This window comes from Pteropus medius, unplaced genomic scaffold (assembly GCF_902729225.1).
Source record: "Pteropus medius unplaced genomic scaffold, Ma_sr-lr_union100, whole genome shotgun sequence".
NCBI lineage: Eukaryota > Metazoa > Chordata > Mammalia > Chiroptera > Pteropodidae > Pteropus > Pteropus medius.
In genome coordinates this window covers 3372899-3390990 of record NW_024350921.1, presented here as the reverse complement: position 1 = coordinate 3390990, position 18092 = coordinate 3372899, and the positions used below count along the sequence as shown (strand labels likewise).

Genomic DNA, 18092 nt, shown 5'->3' with positions numbered 1-18092 from the left:
CTGGTGACAGTCAAATGACTTGCCCGGGAGGCAGCACGGAAGGGAAAGAACCAATCAGCAGGCTTTGGAGTCAAACAGTCTCCTAGTTTGAATCCTGTCTGCACCATTAACTGACTTCAAGCTCATTACCCCGGGTCCGGTCTCCTTATCTGTGAAACCCACCTATATTCCTTTCTTTTATTCTCAACAGACTTCTCGCACTATCATTGCCACATCTTTGATTGCCCTCGACTTCAACCTACTGAAATTTGGCTTCTGTCCCTCTTACTCCACTGAAACATATTTCAGAAGTCACTGCAACCTCCCTGTTACCACAGCCAAGGAACCCCTAGCAGCCCCTACCTCATTCAACACTTTTGGCCACTATTCTTTAATATTTTAATCATTGGTGTCCCACCCTCTTTCCTGGTGTCTTCATACCTGATTGAGAATCCTTTCTTAACTGTCTATGTGGACGCTGCCTCCTCTGCCTGCACCTTAAACTCTAGAGCCCCTGAAACTTACCCTTTTACCCATTCCTCACAATCCACATCCCCTCCTGGGTGACTTACTCACTCTAGTGTTGTTTTTTTAAACTATCATTTTGCTAGTGAACCCTCTACATCACCAGCTCTGAACTTGCCCTAGCTTGTTCATACAGGTTTGGGAAAATTTGCTCTTTGGATGGACATTCCAAAGTGCTTCAGTTTCAATAAGTCAAAACTGAATTCATCTTCTCCCACAAGCTTGTTTTTTCTATTTTCCTGAAGTCTGTCAAGCAGAAAGAACTCTCTTTTACTCTGGGGAGGGTCAGCCTTTTTGTTCTATTCAGGCCTTGGATTGTTCAGATGAATCCACCCCCATCTTTCTCAGCTCTACTGAGTCTACTGATTCACATGCCGATTACATCGCAGAAACACCCTCACAATAATGCCCAGAATAATGCTTGACCAAATATGTGGGCACCCCATGACATATAAAATTAACCATCATAGACCCTCAGGTCGGGCTAAGGGCTTTTCTTGCGCTGCCATTATTTTATGCATATACACTTTCCATATCATTTTTTTTTTTTTACTATCTTAACCATTTTTAAGTGTACATTTCAGTAGCCTTAAATATATTTATAGGCTGAGGCTGCGACTTGACCTGAAATCATATCCTTGTTTAGCTTTCTCTCCTTCCCTGTCCCATTTCCTCACTTCCAACATTGTCGGGCAATGGATCTCCAGAATATTTTGATCTTGCAAAACTCGAAACCTTGTACCCATCAACTAACTCTCCACCTCTCCTTCCCCAGCCCCTGGCAGCCACCATTCCACTTTCTGTCTCTATGAATTTGACTACTCTATGGACCTCATAAAAGTGGAATCATATAGTATTTGTCTTTTGTGACCGGCTTATTTCACTTAGTATAATGTCCTCAAGTTTCATCCACGTTGTAGTAAGTGTCAGAAAATCCTTTCTTTTTAAGGTCGAGTAATATTCCACTGTGTATTCCACTGTGTTTTTCATTTGTCCATTGATGGAGACTTGAGTTGCTTCCACCTCTTGTCTATTGCAAATAATGCTGCTACAGAGGTGCAAGTGCAAATATTTCTTTGAGACTCTGCTTTAAATTTTTTTAGAGATATATATACCCAGAAGTAGGATATACTTTCCATATCTTAACCCTGACCTGATCTTGTTGGGATCTCATCCTAACCCAGCTGGCTCCCTCTTTTCCGGTTACGCTGGACTTTGAAAGGGATAGGCTAAGTTTTTTTCATCTATGTGGCATTGTGAGGATGAATCACTTAGCAAACAGCAAGTTCCTGCTGGCTAGTTTCCTCCCCCACATACCTCAATCCAATTGCTATGAGAAGGATGTCATATGAGCTTTTATTGTCAGAATAGCCTTAAGTTCCAGGATCTTTCACAAATTCTTTATTTCAAAGATTAAGATTTTTGGTGAGAAGAGAAAAAAAATTCTAACTAAAACCAGGAAAAAGAGGCAAAGGCTATTAGTAGTGCTTGAAAAGATTTAATCAGAAAGAAATGTCGTTTATTACTTTATACTTTGTTTTCTTTAAAAGTTTACTCTAAACATGACAAGTGTTGATCTTTGATAATACTCTTTCTAAAGTTATAATTTGTTTTTATTTTTAAAATTTACATTTTAAAACTTTAACCCAAAGCTAATATAAGGAAATTATGCTCACATCCTTTAATTTTGTCTACAGTTTAAAACGTAGTGGGTGTCATTCTGCCTTAATTTTAGGATCAGTTTTATTGTCTGAGATGAGAATGAATGAGTCTAATTATCTAAAGTGATGATGGTAATGTGCCTATGTGCCCACAGAGGCCCATTTGAAATTCTTTCATGTTGGTTCATATTACTGCTCCCTCCCTTTACATTTTATGAGGATTTAACAAGCTATAGGCTCAGGGCCAAAATGGTGGGCATTTTATAAATGATGGAATAAAATTTGGAAAGCTTAAAATAAAAGCCTTCTATATACTAAACCCATGAAATCTTACCTGCGATTGGTTTAATAGGCAGTGTGTCACTTCCTAAAATAACTAAGCATATTTCTATCACATAATTTTTTCTAAATGCTCACAACCATCACCACTGCCTCCTGTACTTGGCTTTATAGCACTGCTAATTTCTATCAGATGGAATTACTCATTTCACTGCTTCTCATTTCAGTCTTTCTGCCATTTTTCCACCTCTGTGGACCCCTCTGGTTGCCAGCATAATAAAAACACAAGCTGGTACTTGATGTGCATACCACACACTTCTCTCTGGTCGCCTGTGCCAAAAAACCCTTCTGGTCTGAGTAAGACAACCCAAAATGTTGGTTTTGGACACCACCAACAATCAGCAGTGTAATATATGACACACTTCCCAGCGATAAGCAGTTAGAATAGACTTCAGAGACATCGCCCTAATAAATCTGGTGGCAGGCAACTGACTGACATTCAGAGAATCTCTCAGTTAAAGTGGGCTGTGCTGACCTGGGCTAACCTTCACCTTAACCTTCTCCTCTGCCAGGCCAGCCCTAGACCTCCAGATGTAGAGAAGAGAAAATAATTCCTTCTGCAGCTATTCAGGGTTATTTTTCTCATCAGGGCACATGCCCAGATATTGTCAGGACCGTGAAAGAAAGCAGACAGGCCAGGCTTCTAGAAGGTGAAGGAGTTGCCAATAAAGCTACCCTGGGTTTCTGACTTCCCAGGTCTTCTTCCAGCTGGCAAGCTGCTCCTGTTTGGGAGACAAAAGTCATGCTGCCCTCTGCTCTCCTACGTCCCACCCTTGGTGTGAGCCCTCAACTCTGGGTCCAGCCTCTTGAATCTGCTTCCAGATTTGCCAGGGGGTGGATGGTAATCTCGGGGTCTCCACCCAGCCTCTTAACCAGGCCAGGGTTCCCGGTATTTCTCACCCTCTGGAATGCCCCTTCATTCTGGTGAACTCTGCCTCAGGCCCTGGTGGTAGGAACCAGGCAGGAGTCGGCTTGTTCTCCTGGCACAGACACTGGGGAGGGCTCTGCCAGGCTGCAGCTTTTTACCTGCTCCCATGGGAAAGAGCAGCATGTGCTTTTCCAGTTTGTCCCAGGCAGGCAGCTCTGAGACTCCAGGGCAGTCAAGGATGATCATCAGATGGCACCAGGCTGGATTTCATGTCCTCTCTCCGCCTCCTCTTTCTGAGACTAAGTACCTTGATAGGCATTTAAGCAATAATATCACATTATTTACTGCATGTCATAAGCAGGACTCTCCATAACAGAAGACCAAAAGGTAACTTTTGTTAGTCCTACGCACAACTACCTTAACAAATTCTATGGAACAAAAATGTGACATTTACCATTAACTCAGGAGCTGACCTAACCCGGTAAACCCCTCTACCCTTCCTTAGTTTGCTGTCTTGCTGGGATTATAAAATCATGGCCTCATGTCTGAAGCCAAGTTGGAAGCTAAGTCCTGGGAGAGTTTGGGGTAATTTCAGCTCTTTGCTCTGAAACCATTCTTGACATCCAGGTGAATAGTATCCAGCACCTCATTTGCCCGCATAAATTAACTAGCCAGGTACAGGCTCCTCGCATGTTTCCCAAACAGAAGCTTCTTTTCACTTCCTCTCAACATGTCTGCTCCTTCTTTCTGTCACTTTTCCGTTTTACCTCCCGATGGTCTCCTTGCATTCTCACTGGAACGTTCTTCCCAGCAGGCCTCTGTGGTTCCTTCTCTATGTCCAAAGCCTCGTCGCACATTGATTTTCTCCTCCTTTGGGCCACAGCCCACCTCATAGGAGGTGCTCCACACTCCTGGTGGCTGCCACGGGCCCTCCCGGTCTCCCGGCCGCCATCGCTCTGCCACCCTGGCACCACATTGGAGCTGAAGCCCCATGAAAACCACCTCTCTTCCTAGAGCTTCAGACAAAAAGGGGAAGAAATGAATCTTCCAAGACTCTGAGTCTGAATCTACACTTGTCTTCCCTTCCTATACAAAAATTGCCGCCATATCAGCAATCAAAGGAAAAAATTTATGGTAGCAGTGATGATGAATGGTTGCATCTTACACTCCACATTGTAGAATCAGGGATGTCAAGTTTACGTTCATTGACTATCAGCCAGATTAGTTCCGCTCAAGCAAGGAGACACTGCCCCTATCTATTTACTGTGCCCTCCTTGCAAATGAGCAAGAGAGACCTGTCCAAAACAAATTCTCACTGTGAAGGTGTACTCCCCATAAGCAAAGTCTGCAAATGCAAAAGTGTTGGCTCCTGTCTTGGTTGGGAGGTGACCTGAGACTGCCTGTTGATGGTTAAGTAAAAAATAAGATTATGTAGCGTGGAAAGCCCCCCACTTGGCCCTGTGAGTATGGATGGCAACAGTCAAGGAAAGAACAAGCTTATTAATCTGTCTACCTTTGATGCTGTTTATACCTCAGTAATGTGAGTGAATGAAGGAAATAGGCCAGTTTGTCTTCCCTAGTGATTTCACCTTGAAGTAGGTATGGTTGGAGGGAGATGAGCCATGCGCTCCTATCTGGGCCCATCTCTGCAGCCTGCCTACCGAAAGCACACTGCAAGGGTGGGGGCCCCTCTTCCAGCTGAGTTGTTACCACTAAATAGGCAAGTGCAAGTAGACCCGCTTCCACAAATGACCTGCAACACGTGCTCCTGCAGCCATCGAGGAGAGAACCTTAACAGGTTTCTGTGGGAGACAGAATTCTTGTTTTCTATGTTTCCATTGGAATAGATAGACTTTTTAAAAAGTATTCACTAGAAAACCAAACATGCCCCAAGCATTATTTAGACGTGAACACTGCATTCAGTTGCTAAAAATGAAGACCATGGCTTTAGTTTGCACAAGGATGTAGAACTTTAAGGAAATCCCTCGGTGGACATTGTGCTTAGTAGTTGAATAAGGCCCGGGGCAGCAGGGGCAGGGGGTTGGGAGTGCGGGGGCAGATCAGGAGATGCAGCCCCACTTCACAGAGCTCCATCCCAAGAACTTCCCCATGTTGACCCTTGAAGCCCCATTTTCAGCCTCGTACAGTATCTCCACTGCCAGGGAGAAATTCCCACCCTTCTGCTTTGCTTTAGTTCAGGTTGTTTGTAAGCTGGATCTCTGCAAAGCCCAGAGATCCAATTTGCAAACAACTGCCTGAATGGGCAGTGGGCTGGATTTCTTTGGTTCAAGTAGGCTCATATGAGCCCTTGTATGGCAACTCTATATTTGTTTAGGAATTTTTCAGGAAACTGTAATTGAATTCAGTAAATATGAACCAAAATGCAAATGACAGAGAATACAGAAATGAAGGTCCCAATCCTTGCCCCTAAGGGGTCACACTCTTTCCTTTGTTGTTATTATAAACGAGAGAAAGATGAGATAATACGGAATGATCACAAATGAGGTTATCAATGGGTACCCCGCACAGCCTTTCTAGGGGAGACACTTCATCTTTGTTTCAATGTATAAACAAGAGTTTGCCGGGCAGTGCAGAGTGAAGAAAGGCATCTTCCCCCACTGGCTACAGGTGGAACATGTGGGAGCAAAGAGAATGAGCTGGAAGGGGTCTCAAAGATCGCAGCCCCTGCTCTCCTGACCTGATAACAATCCAAACTTATTCTTAGAAAAATAAGCCTCTCAAGCATGTTCTTCCTCTGCTTTTTTCATGATCTGGAAACTCAAGGGGCCAATCTCAACATAGAGAAAGAGCCACCACGGAAACAGGGCAGAAGAGAGAACTGAGTTCATCGAATGTTAATGAGGCAGGGAGCTGGGTTACGGCAAGGCCATATGCAAGATGGAAATATAATTTCAAGTTGTTGAAAAGAAGGCAAAAGAATAAAGAAAGAAAAAGAAAAAGTCATCTCAAATTTAAGAACTTTTTTAGGTATCCTATGGTAATTTGCCACTAGAGCCCCTTTTGTCCCCGTGAGGAGGCGGGTGACTCATCTGGGACTGTTACAGAATAATTGCTCAGCATCTCTAACTGTGCAGAAGTTTCCGAAACTATGTGGCAGTTAGGATAGCCCAGAATTTCAAAAGATTTTTTTTGGAGGGGCACATAGTACTGCCAGGATATGCTGAAGGTCAGACATTTTAGAAAATTTTTTCCTGGTATTTCAGCAGTCAATTACTATTGCAATGATGTAGAAAGAAGCTTGGCTGTTCCAGAAAGCTCTGTCATGACTCTCAGGTCCAATGTTAAAGCACTTTCTGAAATAGGTGAAAGTTATTTCTTAACTTGTTTTTTAGAAGAACATAAAGCAACATTAAAAAATAGCTTTTTTATTATACACAAATCCACACTGTGGTGAAGAATAATCCACAGGCGACAGTCTAGAAAATGTTCAATTATTGATTAGCAGTAAAAATGACTTGAAGAAACTCTAAATAATTTGAAATAACCCTTTAAGGCAAGAAGAGAGGTGGTACATCCTTTGTTTCACAGGTGAGGTGGGGATACTCACAAAGGTTAAGAGTGTTTGTTACCTGTGGTGCACACACTGCTCCACAGAGGAAGCTGGACCTGGAGTGCAGCGCACCCCACTCCCCCTCCCAGGATCTGGCTGCCCTGGGTCTTCCTAGTTAGACCAGTGATTTTCTATTAATGACTCTGATTAAAGCAGAAATAGTACAAAAGGACTTTGGTGGCAGGGGAGAAAGAGCTTGCTATTTTAAAGTTGCAGCACTGACTCATAAATTTAATTCACAAAGAAAATCCAGATTTCAGTGTAGTTTAAAATCAACATTCTGAGAAACAAGTGAGGCATGAAAAGCTCCCATTTCTAGATGCCAGGAAGAAGTGTCAGAAGCCACAAGAGTTTCAGGTATTTTAGGGAAGCAAACATGTTTCATTCAAAGTAGGGTGCTGCCAGGTTTGCACAGACCTCAGACACACTTCTCTTAAATGGCTTTTGGAATAGCTCATAAAGGGGGAAAAAAAAACTGCTGGCAAGCAGAGAAGTGAATGGGTTACTGCAAAAAAGAATTAAAATCAGAGACAAAAGATCTCAAACAAGAAGCAAACTTTTTCTGGGTACACATTATTAAAAATTTTCCAGCCGCATTTCCTGACCCACAACTGACCGCAACTGCGGTGTGAATGGCTTCATTTTATTGGTCATTAAGCCACCAAAAAGAAACTTCTTTAATGACTTATCAAAGCCACATGGAAACTTGTATCAAATGCTCCAAATCAGATTAACCAGTGATGGCAAACTCAGAATCATGGAGCTGTTTGTGGATTTGGCTCAGAGTCAGACATATTTTCAGCCTTCAAACACTGACTATTTGCATCCACTAAATCGGTTTGTGAAAAAGAGAGGGCGAAGAAATAAGATATGGAAACTTTGCGTCTTAAGAAAGAGCCTAAGCATTTTCCCTCCTAACCAGAGCATGGCAGAGGAGAAAGGGGAAGGAAAAGAGCTTGGTTTTCATGGAGGACTGAGCTTTTCCTAAAAGTCTAACAGTCAAGGGAACAATATTTGGGTCCTACTAGAATGTGGCTGTAGCAGACCAAGTTCTTTCCTTTGCTGGGGAGGACATTTGCACCGAGCATGAGCACAGGTAGGTGACCACCCTGCTAGTAGGATCCCTTTCCGTAGAGGTTTCTCTGCTTGATTCAGGAAAGTAGTACTTTCAGGAAAAGTGAGCCCAGGTGTCAGAGCCACCATACTGGGGTCTGGGAGCTGTGTCATGGGGAGGCTCCTTCTCACCTGCTACCCACCTGGGATCCTGACCACCAGCTTTTATGATCTGAGACACTTACTCACCCTCCAACCATCTGAGACAATTAAGAATGATTACCTCTGAATCAACGGCAAATCATCCACCAGTTTCCTGCCCAGGTTTGAGTGGGTGGAAATGCCTGTGAGAATTCCTATTTCTTGAATGGAATAAAAGCTCTAAAAATCTTCACTGCAACGGTCAGTTAGGCTAACTAATGTAAGGCTATCAGACCACCACCACCACCACCACCACGCCCTCATGTGTTCATGCGTTCCCGTTCTTCCTCATGATGGTGAGGTCTCCTGGTGCCTGTGGCGTGGGGCCTGGCCCGCCAGCCTCCTTGGCCCACCTGACTACCTACCACCTGGTCTGCAGTGCTGGCACACTCCTAGGAGCTCTGCCTTTCTTTTCCTCTCGACATTCTCAGTGGAGAGAATTGTGTCAGCATTTGTATCATTGAGACACAGGCTGGAACTTTTCACCTTGTAAGTTTTCTACCTTGTATATCCCTCCCATGAGGTACCTGACAGAGTTAAATAATACTTGTAATTGGAGTTTGGAGTTCCTGAGGCTGGCCTATGTTTAGTCTATGTCTGTTCCTACTCCCTCCCCCTGTAGAAACCGACATCTCCTAGGTTTCAGGTAAATTACTGAGTCCAGAGCTGGAATCCCTAGCGGGTATTTTACCCAGAAGCACTGTCAGTCATCTGAATTACCTGTTGAAACAGAGTTGGGCCCGAGAGTGTTTGCTTCTAACGTTTCCGGGTGATCCTGCTGCCGCTGGGCCCAGACTGCACTTTGAGAACTCCTGGCCTACGCCACAAAGTCTTCCCTTTCTTCCCTCCCTTCCTAGCTACGCCTCTCCCTGAAACCCCACAACAAGAGAGGAAGAAGTTAGGGCCATGTTGCTGGAGAAGGAGAACCAAAATAAATAAGAGAAGAGCTTGAGTAACGTATCAGTTGCCACTTGATCCCTTTCCCAGAAAATATAATTTCTTAATTTTTTTCTTCCATGAACTAGCCTTTTATCTATAGCAGGGATTTTTTTTTTTTTAAAGACAATCTCATCTTTAGAACAGGACCTAAACCTTAACCCTTCCTTCTGATGAAAATTATTTCATTTTTTAAAAATTAAGATCTGTATAATTGACATATAACATTATACTAGTTTCAAGTGTACAACATAATGATTTACTACTATCTATATTATGAATGATCATCCCAGTAAATCTAGTTAATATCCATCACCATGCATAGTTACAATGTTTTTCTTGTGATGAGAACTTTTAAGATCTACTCTCTTAGCAACTTTCAAATATGCACTATAGTATTATCTGTAGTTACCATGCTGTGCATGATATCCCCAGTGTTTATTTTTCTTATAACTGAAAGTTTGTACCTTTTAACCACCTTTGTGTTTCCTTCTTATTTTGGATCCATCTCCCCTTTACCATCTAATAAAATACCATGGAATAGAAGCTAATATTTACTGAAGGCTTACTATGTGCCAAGGACTAAACTAATAAGTGGTTAAGCAGTATACACGTATCATGAGAAAGGATCTTCCCAACAATTTTCTAAAGTATATATTATTAGCCCATTTTACATTTGAGCAAACTGAGGGTTTTGTGGTAGAGCTAGACAGGCATTCAAATTCAGGCCTGATTCCAGAGATCAAGCTGTACTGCTACAGATTGCATTATATTTTCTGCACTATTCTATTCGTTATACTGTAAGCGATTTCAAAATGAAAGACTTGTCACAATTCTGTGATACATCCATTTATTCCATATCTATATTTATTAAGCATGCTATGTGTCATGCACTGTAGTTAGGTCTTGGGAATACAATGGTATAGAAGGTAGAACTTTTCAAAATACATTTACCAGAATATCTTGTGTAAATTTATTTTATTAATAGTTTGTCCTTTGATTTAAATTGTTCAGAAAAGTATATGTCATTTAGCCTGGAATCGCTTTTCTTCTTCTATTTTTAGCAAAGCTCCTTTGACTTTCTATAAACTCAGTTTAACAAATTTGTTTCTGATGTTTCTTAAAGGAGTATGTGTGGCATTAATTTTTAAAATATTATTTTTGAATGGATAATATATTTATGTAACTCAAAATTAAAAAGAAACAAAAGGGTATGTAGTAAAAATCAATCTCACTTTCACTTCATAGCCCCAGCCCCCCGTTTTCCCCAGAGACAAACACTTGATTTCGCTGATTACATCTTCATAGGGTCATTTATTATGTTCTCTGTCCTTTAGGACAAAAGGGAAATACAAAATTAAATTGTAAAATTTCTTAAAATAATAATAAAAAAACCAACATTTCGGAATCTGTATGGCACAGATAAAACAGTTATTAGGTTTACATGTTTATATTGTCTCTCTTCTTTGTTCATTAACACAAACGGTTAGTTACTATCTATAAGTGGTCTCAACTTTTCTTTTAGTTGATATATCTTGGACAGCATGTCAAATCAATAAATGTAACCACATTGTTCTTTTTAACAGATACATCTAAAAATAATTCTAAAATGTACCATACAATATTTAACTAGACTCTGTTGATGAACGTATAACATGGTCCAGTATTTTGCTATTCCAAACATTTCTACAATGATTCCTATTGTATGTATATCAATTTATTCATGAGCAAGTCAATTGGTACGATAATTTCCTGTAAGGGGAAATGTTGGATGAGGGGCAAATGCTATGTGCATTTATAATTTTAAAAACTTTCGTTATGGACTTTTTCAAGCCTTAGAAAAAGATCGAGACTAGTGTAGAGCCCCACCCCACAAACCCATCACCCAGCCTCAGTGGTTACTATTTATCCATGGCTGATTCATTGGTAAATATTTTCATACTATTTCTGAAAAGTAAGGGCTCTAAAAATGTGTGTGACTTCATTATCACACCTAAAAAATAATAATAATTTATTAATATCAAATATCCTATTAGTATCACATTTTCGTCTCATGAAAATTTAATTTTTAAAGTTTGTTCTTTGATTCAGAACCCAAGTACGCTCCATTCATTCACTGCAGTTGGTTGTCTTTTTTAATATTTTCTTTCCTCCTCCATCTCTCTCCTTCCCTTTCCTTTCTCTCGTTCCTTTTCCTTTGTTCCTTCTTCCTTCCTTTCTTCCTTCCTTTCTTCCTTCCTTTCTTCCTTCCTTTTTTTCTTTCTTCTTAGACATTATTGTAGAAACTGGGTAAATTCGCTTCCAGAGTCTGGATTTTGCTGATTACATCTTCATAGGATCATTTAATACGTTCCTCTATCCTTTAAGTCAAAAAAGAATAAAAAAGTAAATTGTAGAATTTCTTAATAAAGAAAATACAAAATTTCAGAATCTGTATGGCACAGATAAAGCAATTATTAGATTTGTAGAACTAAATAATTATGTCAATAAAAATGAAAATAAATGAGTTAAAAACACAACTCAGAAAGCTAAATAAAATAATAAAATTAAGTTAGCCAAAAGAAGATAAATGCAGAAATTGTTTCATTATTTTTTAAACTTGTTTTTAAAAACTGAAGTTTTATATTCGTCATTTGAGAATTGGGAGATTATTTTGTGATTTGCAACAATATAAACAAGTCTGGAGGAAAAAACTTTTCTACGCACAGTTCGTCTTGAGACAGTAGCCTTGACTGTCAGTGGGAATTCAGGTCAGGAGAGGGTACTTCCCTTCTTGGTGAGAAGTTGTGGGGTTCTGGGAGGAATGGAGAAGGAAAGACTGGATTTCCCCACCCAGTTCTGGCTGGGCTCCTGTCTTAGCCCTCTGGAAGGCACTGGAACAACGGATGAGATGACGCCCATTTCATACCCTGTAAGTTACTTGCAAGGCTTTGCCATTTGACAGACTCCAGTTCAAATTTCAGATGGCATAATGCTTGCTCAGGAGGCCATGAGCAAATCTCTCTGATATGGTCCTCACCACAAACCCCTTACCTCAAATGAGTGAGGATCAAATGAGATACACATAGAATTAGCGCTCAGTAAGTGGCAGCTAATGTGATGGCTCTCAAATTCTGATTCCATGATGGAGATCCACAGGGAGCCTCTAAAATAACACCAGACATTAAGCGTCAACCAAAAGAGAACAATCTAATAGCTCTTCCTTCTCCGAAGCCCACTGGATGTTAAAGATAATACGTCTACCGACGATATTTCTACTGTGCCTTCGCTGTCCATCAGCTCACCTTCCACCCGTCCGCATGTAGAGGCCAGCCACCTATTCGAGAGCAAACGTCTCTTTCCAGATGCCCCTTGCCCAGACATGGGACTCAGCCTGTGCTTTTTCTCCGGGGAGGCTGCAGGGTACCATCAGTCCAAACCGTGCTTCGGGCAGAGGATTTTGAGTGTGGGAGGCACGCTCTCCATCTCACTTTTGTTTTCCCTCCCTGGAGAGGACAACAGAACATATAAACAGCCCTTTAGCCCCTGAAATGTTGGGGATTTGGACCTTTCCCTGTCCCCTATCGGAACAAAGAACCTGGCATTGTCCATTCTTTTTGGCCATCTGCTGCGTTCATTTCGTGACAGAGAGAGGTCTGCAGGATAAGGCGGAAAAAGCCCACGGTGCAAACACATTCAGGCGCGTGCCTCCTGCCCTCGAAAGACCAGATGAGTGACCCGGTCCAGGTCCATTCCTCCGCCTCACCTGCATCTTCTCAGGCTTAGGCCTGCCTCTCATTCCGTGAACCCGGCAGATTCCTGCCATTCCTCCCGGGCGGGTCTTGAGTCGCCTCGTCGGCGGCCAGTGGCCCTCGCTCCCAAGTCGCCCCTGTGAGGCAAGGCCAGGGGCGAAGTCTCACGTCACCCCGGTGCGCTATAGACCCCGAGGCAACGTGGAAAAGCCCAAAGCCAACAAAGTGTTGAGATCCTGCAGCTGGGGGAGGTGGCGCGACGACCAGCAGACGGAAAGCGCTCGCCCCCCGCGCCCCGGCGCCCCCTGCGCCCGGGACCCAGTGCCAGCACGCCGAGCCCGCGCCGCCGGCGCCTCGGAGGCGTGCGTCTGTCTCCTTATATGGTCAAATGACACGCGGGGTTCGCCAGGGCGGGAGGCTGCGCTCCACTCGGCCGGCTCCGGAGCCGCAGCCAGGAGCCGCCGCCACCAGCACCGCTGCCGGGGACCTCCTACCCGCCCCGTCCAGGAGCGCCTGCCAGCCGCGCGGTGAGTGCCACCGCCCCGGGTTACCGGGAGGAAGACGGGGATCCACCCGCGTGGCTTGCGGACTGAGGAGCCAAGCCGTAGGGGAGACTCCGGGACAGGCAAGCGGAGCGGTTGGGAGAGACCCTCGTACAGGAGAGTCTAGCAATGGGGGAGACGCGGGGAGAGGGAAGCCAAGTAATGGGAGTGACCCAGGAAGTGGGGAGCCGGGCGGTGGTGAGGGACCGGGGGAGTGGTGAGCCGAGCGATGGAGGAGACTCAGGGAGTGCGGAGCCGGGCGGTGAGGTGGGGGTCCCCTGGGAGAGGGGAGCAGAGCGGTTGACCCCGGGAGAGTAAGCTAACCCTGGTGGGAGGCACAGGGATACCCTTCCCCTCCCCCAGCCTCATCCTCGTTGGAACGCAGTCCATGTTCTAGTCAGATGGGTCACTGCTGGGTGGCGAGGAGGGCTGTGCCACCCACGGGTGAGCCCTGGGCAAAGGCTGGCCGCGGGTCCAAGCGTGGGAATGTGACCACCCCCTTCCCTGGAGGCTTGGACTCTGGCCGCCATCCGTCTGTGTAGTATGTCCGAGGCCTTTCCCTTAAGTAGAAAGTAGTGGAGCTTGAGGTGTGGCATTAACTCGCATTAACTCATGGGGAAATTAAAAAACCGAATCGCCAGGTTTAACGAAATGGGTTTATTTAAACAACAACAAAAAAATCTAATCTTAAATTGCACTTGTGTGATACCATACCTGAAATTGTGAGCAGAGTGTTAAATATTGTTTACTATTTTACATGAAGAATCAGTCATACTTACTTTCAAATCTCAATTTGGGTTTCATTGGAACTAGTCTAAGCCAGGTAGACTGACAGGTATACAGCTGCCTTCCATGGCTGCTCCTCTTGCATTTATTTTGGAAGATAATAAATCATAATTTAGGCTTATAATCAGGAGAACTGTGTTCAAAACACAAGGCCAGATCTTTCTGGCACTTTTGGCACTATCTCTGCTCACCTATGTTTTATAGTAATATGTTAGAGGGAGGAGGCTTTGCTATCCCGAAGGGGGTTTAGACCAAAAAACATTTGAGGCAAGTTTTAGGAGTACAGGGGCTCCTGATGAGCAATTAAACTTCCACGAAACCTAACTCAAAGAAGAATGCTTCACAGTACATTTATATAAATTTTTTTTCACCGTGTTTTTCAGATTTAGCTCACTCTGAATTTTGAAGGATTATCAATTAAGATATGGAATTAGGTTTCCACCATGTTTTAAATGCTTTAAAATGCTTTACACAGCAGCATGTTAATAACATGCTGCTGTGTAAAGCATTTTAAAGCATTTAAATGAGTTTTATTTACCTATAAACAAGGCAGTCACTTCTCTTAGTGGCATAGACAATTCAATAACAGTTGAATTGGCTTGCTGAGTACCAGGCACTATTCTAGGCTCTTATGTTCACAGTCTCATTTAATCCCCACGAATATGCCAGAAGGTAGGTGTGACGAGCTAGTGGGCATGCACGCACTGTATCTGGGCTACCTGAGTTCACGTCCCCATCCCTCAGCCACAGGCTGTGTAACCTTGGCCCAGTCACCAAATCTCTTTGTGCCTCAGTTTCTTCAACCAGAAAACAGGGATATGACAGTGGCTTGTTAGCAGAGTCGATGCGCAGCCTGTAATCAAAGGCATTGTATTCATATTTAATGTTATCTTGGTTTTTACAGATAAACAGAAGCACAGAGAGATCAAAGTAACTTTTGCTTAACATTTTCCAGCCTGTAAAGTGGTACTGTGATCTGACCCCAGACAGCTTAACTCAAGAGCCTTAGTTCTAACCACTAAACTTTAGGGGCACACCTGAATATTTCAATGAGGTATTACGCTGCAGATTTTGACCCAAGATTGCTAGTTAAACCACTTTCAGTTCTTAAAGGAATCTAAGTTGTAGACAAAAATGCCCAGTAGAATATTGAAAAAAATTAGACTGGGCTTCAAGAGGCCTGGGTTTTATTTCTGTCTGGCATAGAGAGTGGGTTACCCGGGATCCGAGCCTCAGGCTGCCTCATTTGTCAGCAAGGGGGATGGAGTAGGAAAGCTTCTCTCTGACTCAGATGCCATGAGATACAAACTTCCTTATGCTTGGGCTAACGAAAAGAGATATTGGATACTTCCTGTGTCATTTTATTATAATAATTTTTTCAAAGTCCATTGATCATGTGGAATTATACTGTGAGAGCCACTTCCTCAAGATGACCACCTCAAACAAAATGCATAGGTTCTTCCCGAGTGACTGAGAGCTCCATCTTTAGGAGACCAAGCTGGCACTGTGACTTTGGGGTGAGTCAGATGAATTGGCTCATTTGTCCTGCATTGTGAATTTGAACTTTAGCCCTGAGACGGTCAAAGTTAAATCAACTTGACTGGGCCGTGGGGTGCCTAGACACAAATGTGATTTCTGGGTGTCTGTGAGGTGTTTCTGGGTGACATTAACTTTTGAATTGGTAGACTGAGTGAAGCAGATTGTCCTTCTCAATGTGGGTGGGCCTCATCCAATCGCTTGAAGGCCAGAATCGAAGAGAAAAGCTGAGCTAGAAGGAGCTCCGCTGGCCTGACTGCTGAGCTGGGACAGTGGTTCTTTCCAGCCTTTGGACTTGGACTGAAATGTCAGCTCTTCTTGGGTCTTGAGCCTGCCAGCTTCTGAACTGGAACTTACACCATTGGCTCTCCTGGTTCTCAGGCTTTATGTATATATTCATTCTCCTATTGGGTTGTGTTTCTCTGGAGAACCCCATTAACTTTGCTTAAAAATTCTCCCCACCAGCTCTCCGTCTCACCTTTTTAAAATCCCATCTCCTTTGGTACTGACGGTCTTGATTTTCCTGTTGCTGTAAAATACAGTTGTCTTCTTGGGGACCTAATGAGAGATTTGGGGCAGCATTTGGTCTCTCCGTCATTAGTCCGGTCCTCACAGTGATTCTCACACCTGGCCTGAACTCGGACGTCACATGGTACCACACTTGTCTTCAGCCCTCATAATCCATATCTTCCTTGCCCTGATTCAGACTGTGACTTAAAGATCTTCTTTAGGCTTATGGTACTAAGGCAAGAGATGTCTATGCCACTAAGAGAAGTGACTGCCTTGTTTATAGGTAAATAAAACTCATTCAAAGGGCACACTTGAAGTCTGTAAATATTTAGGTTTTCGTCAGAAAGAGAATAGATCTGTCTATGTTTGATGATAAGACTTTTGGAACAAATAAGACTTAGCCAGTCCATGCACAGAGTAGCAGGATATGTGCTACAATCGTGACAGGGTCCCGATGCAGTGTGTCCTGATGCGGTATGCTAAAGAAACGCCACAAGGGAACAGGGCTGGGAAAATGAAGAGGCCAATCTTCCGTGGAAGGCGGGGGTCGCCAAAGGAAAAGGCCAGGCAGACAGAGTGTAAACAACAGGCTGCCTTTTGGAGACTGGACGAGGCTGGTGAGGGAGAGTGAGCCCGTAAATGACTTGTTCATGCGTTCCCAGGAAGGCAATGAAGGAGCTGTAGCTTGGGGTCTCCCTCTCACCCTCCCCCAATGCTAGATGATTTAGGAACCTGAGGCAGCCTGACATTCTAGCCTGCATAATTATACTTGTCTAGCATCTACTAAACTGGCATGTTTTGAGATTAAATTACAAGATAGTGTCTTGAAGGTGATTTAAATTCTTTGGAGCTAGAACTGGTCTGGAACTCTGTCAGAAATTGTATGTCTTATCTCAGCCTCCCAGTACCTAAGACAGTATGTGGAAAATAGTGGTTACCTCATACATTCTTACTGACTGGATTTAAAAGTCTGTGGGACATCACTAGTCTTGTATTTGTGGACTTACGATCAGAAACTTGACATTTATTATGTCTCCACTTTTTTCATTATTCCATTTTCAAAAGTTAATTTGGAAGACACTAGTTTACCTTATTCAAGCATGTCTCTGACACGAACCATTTCTTTATCAAAGACGAATCAAGACTTTTTAAGTTTTTGAAAGTTACCAGATTATATACCAAATTATAATTCATCTCTGACCCCTGCCTGTAGATATAACCAGTAAAGGCTCATTAAATTAATCCACAAATATATCGTATAGCAGCGAGCATAGTCAACCTTACGCCTTACCAACAATCTATTAAAAATCGATTTCAAGTGGATTCCGGGTACGTTATTACATTTTTTTTTTTTTTAAATAGCAACATCCCTTGGATTGGCCCTCCTCTCCCTTTCACCAGAGTTTTTTATTTAAAAGAAACAGATCAGCTAGACTAATGAAAAGAATGTGGGGTGAGGATTTTTGCTCTGTGTCTTTGTGGAAGGTCCAGGGCCTTTCACGGATACATGTAGCCTGTGTCAGGGGATCAAGAACATTCTTTGCAGACATGCTTGCAAGTGCCTCCTGCCTGGCTTTTGCTTCTTGATCTGACCAGGACTCAGCCTGGACTGTGCAGCTGTGTGTTCACATGGATTTAGAGTCCAAACACAATAAAGTTCTCCCTGCTGTGGAAGCTGCAGTTTATCTGGAAGGGAGAAAGAGGCTAGTGATGGAGGAGAAAAAATGAAGCTCAGGGTCCGTGACATTGGAAAGTTTAATGGCATCAGATTCCAAGCCATATTACACTTTGGGTCTGTTGTACATAAAACATTCACATAAAACATTCCTCGCCTTTATTCTTGATTTTTGCCTA

At 43.1% G+C, this 18092-nt stretch overlaps 1 protein-coding gene and 2 long non-coding RNA genes across 9 annotated transcripts in view; 1 reads left to right on the top strand and 2 right to left on the bottom strand.

Moving 5' to 3' along the window:
- Positions 1 to 9176, bottom strand: part of LOC120584470 (uncharacterized) — a 15518-nt gene extending 6342 nt beyond the window's left edge. Inside the window, exons 1-2 of one of the 2 annotated variants that reach the window (XR_005648051.1) lie at positions 8918 to 9176; positions 3531 to 3679 (exon numbers count right to left, since the gene is read on the bottom strand). This is a non-coding gene — a long non-coding RNA (uncharacterized LOC120584470). The remainder of the gene's footprint in view (positions 1 to 3530; positions 3680 to 8917) is intronic. The other variant, XR_005648052.1, reaches the window with a different exon arrangement.
- Positions 9177 to 10427: 1251 nt separating this feature from the next.
- On the bottom strand, positions 10428 to 13124 carry LOC120584469 (uncharacterized). 4 transcript variants are annotated; one of them, XR_005648050.1, is made up of 3 exons: positions 12711 to 13124; positions 11840 to 12618; positions 10428 to 11493 (listed from the first exon to the last, which is right to left on the bottom strand). It is a non-coding gene; the product is annotated as an uncharacterized LOC120584469 (long non-coding RNA). The 4 variants fall into 4 exon arrangements; XR_005648048.1 differs by having other exon boundaries at positions 11840 to 12768; positions 12879 to 13124; XR_005648049.1 differs by having other exon boundaries at positions 12879 to 13124.
- Positions 13125 to 13153: 29 nt separating this feature from the next.
- FHL2 (four and a half LIM domains 2) overlaps positions 13154 to 18092 on the top strand; it is a 36573-nt gene continuing 31634 nt past the window's right edge. Inside the window, exon 1 of one of the 3 annotated variants that reach the window (XM_039840144.1) lies at positions 13154 to 13489. In XM_039840144.1, the coding sequence (XP_039696078.1) occupies positions 13253 to 13489 (237 nt within the window). In that variant the 5' untranslated portion in view covers positions 13154 to 13252. Of the gene's footprint in view, positions 13490 to 15603; positions 15710 to 18092 lie in introns of those variants that run through there. The other 2 variants (XM_039840146.1, XM_039840145.1) reach the window with 2 other exon arrangements.